Below are 1,118 nucleotides of genomic sequence, written 5' to 3'. Positions count from 1 at the left end.
TTTATTAATTTATTTATCCTCTCAATTACAGGGGTGGGCAAATCAAAGAATCCAGCCAAAGCTGCAGCTAAATACGGTAAAGACATGTTCGTTCAGGTCAACCTCATGTTCGACAGATGATGGATACATAATGATTTAAGGTCTTGCAAAAGAACTGGCATGAGCATCATGTGAATACTAAATACTTTATATCAACATTTTTGGAAACTTTTCTTGACCAGGTGGAGTTGGAGCTGGAGGAGGTGCAGTTGGTCAAGGAGGCGCTTTAGGGGGTGGGGCTGGAAGACTACCTGGAGGAGGGGCAGGAGTCACACCTGGATTTGGAGGCGGTGTTGGAACAGGAGTTGGACCTGGATTTGGAACAGGAGGTGGACCTGGGGCAGTACCTGGATTTGGGGGAGGAGTTGGAACAGGTGGGGGACCTGGGGCTGTACCTGGATATGGAGGCGGAGTCGGAACAGCTGGAGGCCCCGGAGGAGCCAGCGGCATACCTGGTTTAGGTAAATCTTGAGTATCACACCTTTTTCAAGTCTTTTAAGGAAGACCAGAGTGCAGGATGCAACCATCAAATAATTAATTTTTGTAATGTAATTTACCATTTCTGCAATATTTTCAATAAATACATCAACAGTGAATATAATTTTATATATTATTATAGATTGTTTATATTAAAACGTTGTGTTGTGCCATAGGTTACGGTCCTGGCTCAGCCAAAGCACGCAAATATGGTGAGAAAGACAGTTTTGTAAACTACCGCAATAACATGATGAATATGCAGTGAATGCATTCAACAACTATTGCTGAGACACACGTTGCCTTTAATCTCTCCAGGTCAGCCGGTCGGTACAGGCACTGGAACAGCTGGAGGACCAGGAGTAGGCCTCAGCACAGGAGTGGGGCCTGGGTCTGGCACTGGGACAGGTGGTGGCTATGGTTTTGGTCCAGGCGGTGCAGGCACTGGTGCAGTTGGAGGCCTTGGAGGTGGAGGACCAGGAGGAGGAGTTGGCCTTGGCACAGGTGTGGGACCTGGCTCTGGGGTTGGTTTTGGTCCAGGTGGTGCTGGTACTGTCCCTGGAGGAGCTGGTTATGGGCCAGGTAGAACTGGATATGGGCCAGGT

At 48.2% G+C, this 1,118-nt stretch overlaps 1 protein-coding gene across 1 annotated transcript; it reads left to right on the top strand.

Annotated features, from left to right (window-relative positions):
* Window positions 1-27: 27 nt before the first annotated feature.
* On the top strand, window positions 28-1,111 carry LOC147820175 (uncharacterized; the record flags this gene model as incomplete). Its single annotated transcript, XM_087174977.1, has 4 exons — window positions 28-76; window positions 222-500; window positions 693-728; window positions 832-1,111. Coding segments are annotated over 4 exons (644 nt in total), but the record flags the coding sequence as incomplete, so codon positions are not given.
* Between the last annotated feature and the right edge of the window lie 7 nt (window positions 1,112-1,118).

Source organism: Seriola lalandi, unplaced genomic scaffold, assembly GCF_002814215.2.
Source record: "Seriola lalandi dorsalis isolate HSWRI2012SDOR001 ecotype SW California unplaced genomic scaffold, Sedor1 jcf7180001979843, whole genome shotgun sequence".
Lineage (NCBI taxonomy): Eukaryota > Metazoa > Chordata > Actinopteri > Carangiformes > Carangidae > Seriola > Seriola lalandi.
This window is presented reverse-complemented; position numbering and strand designations above follow the sequence as displayed.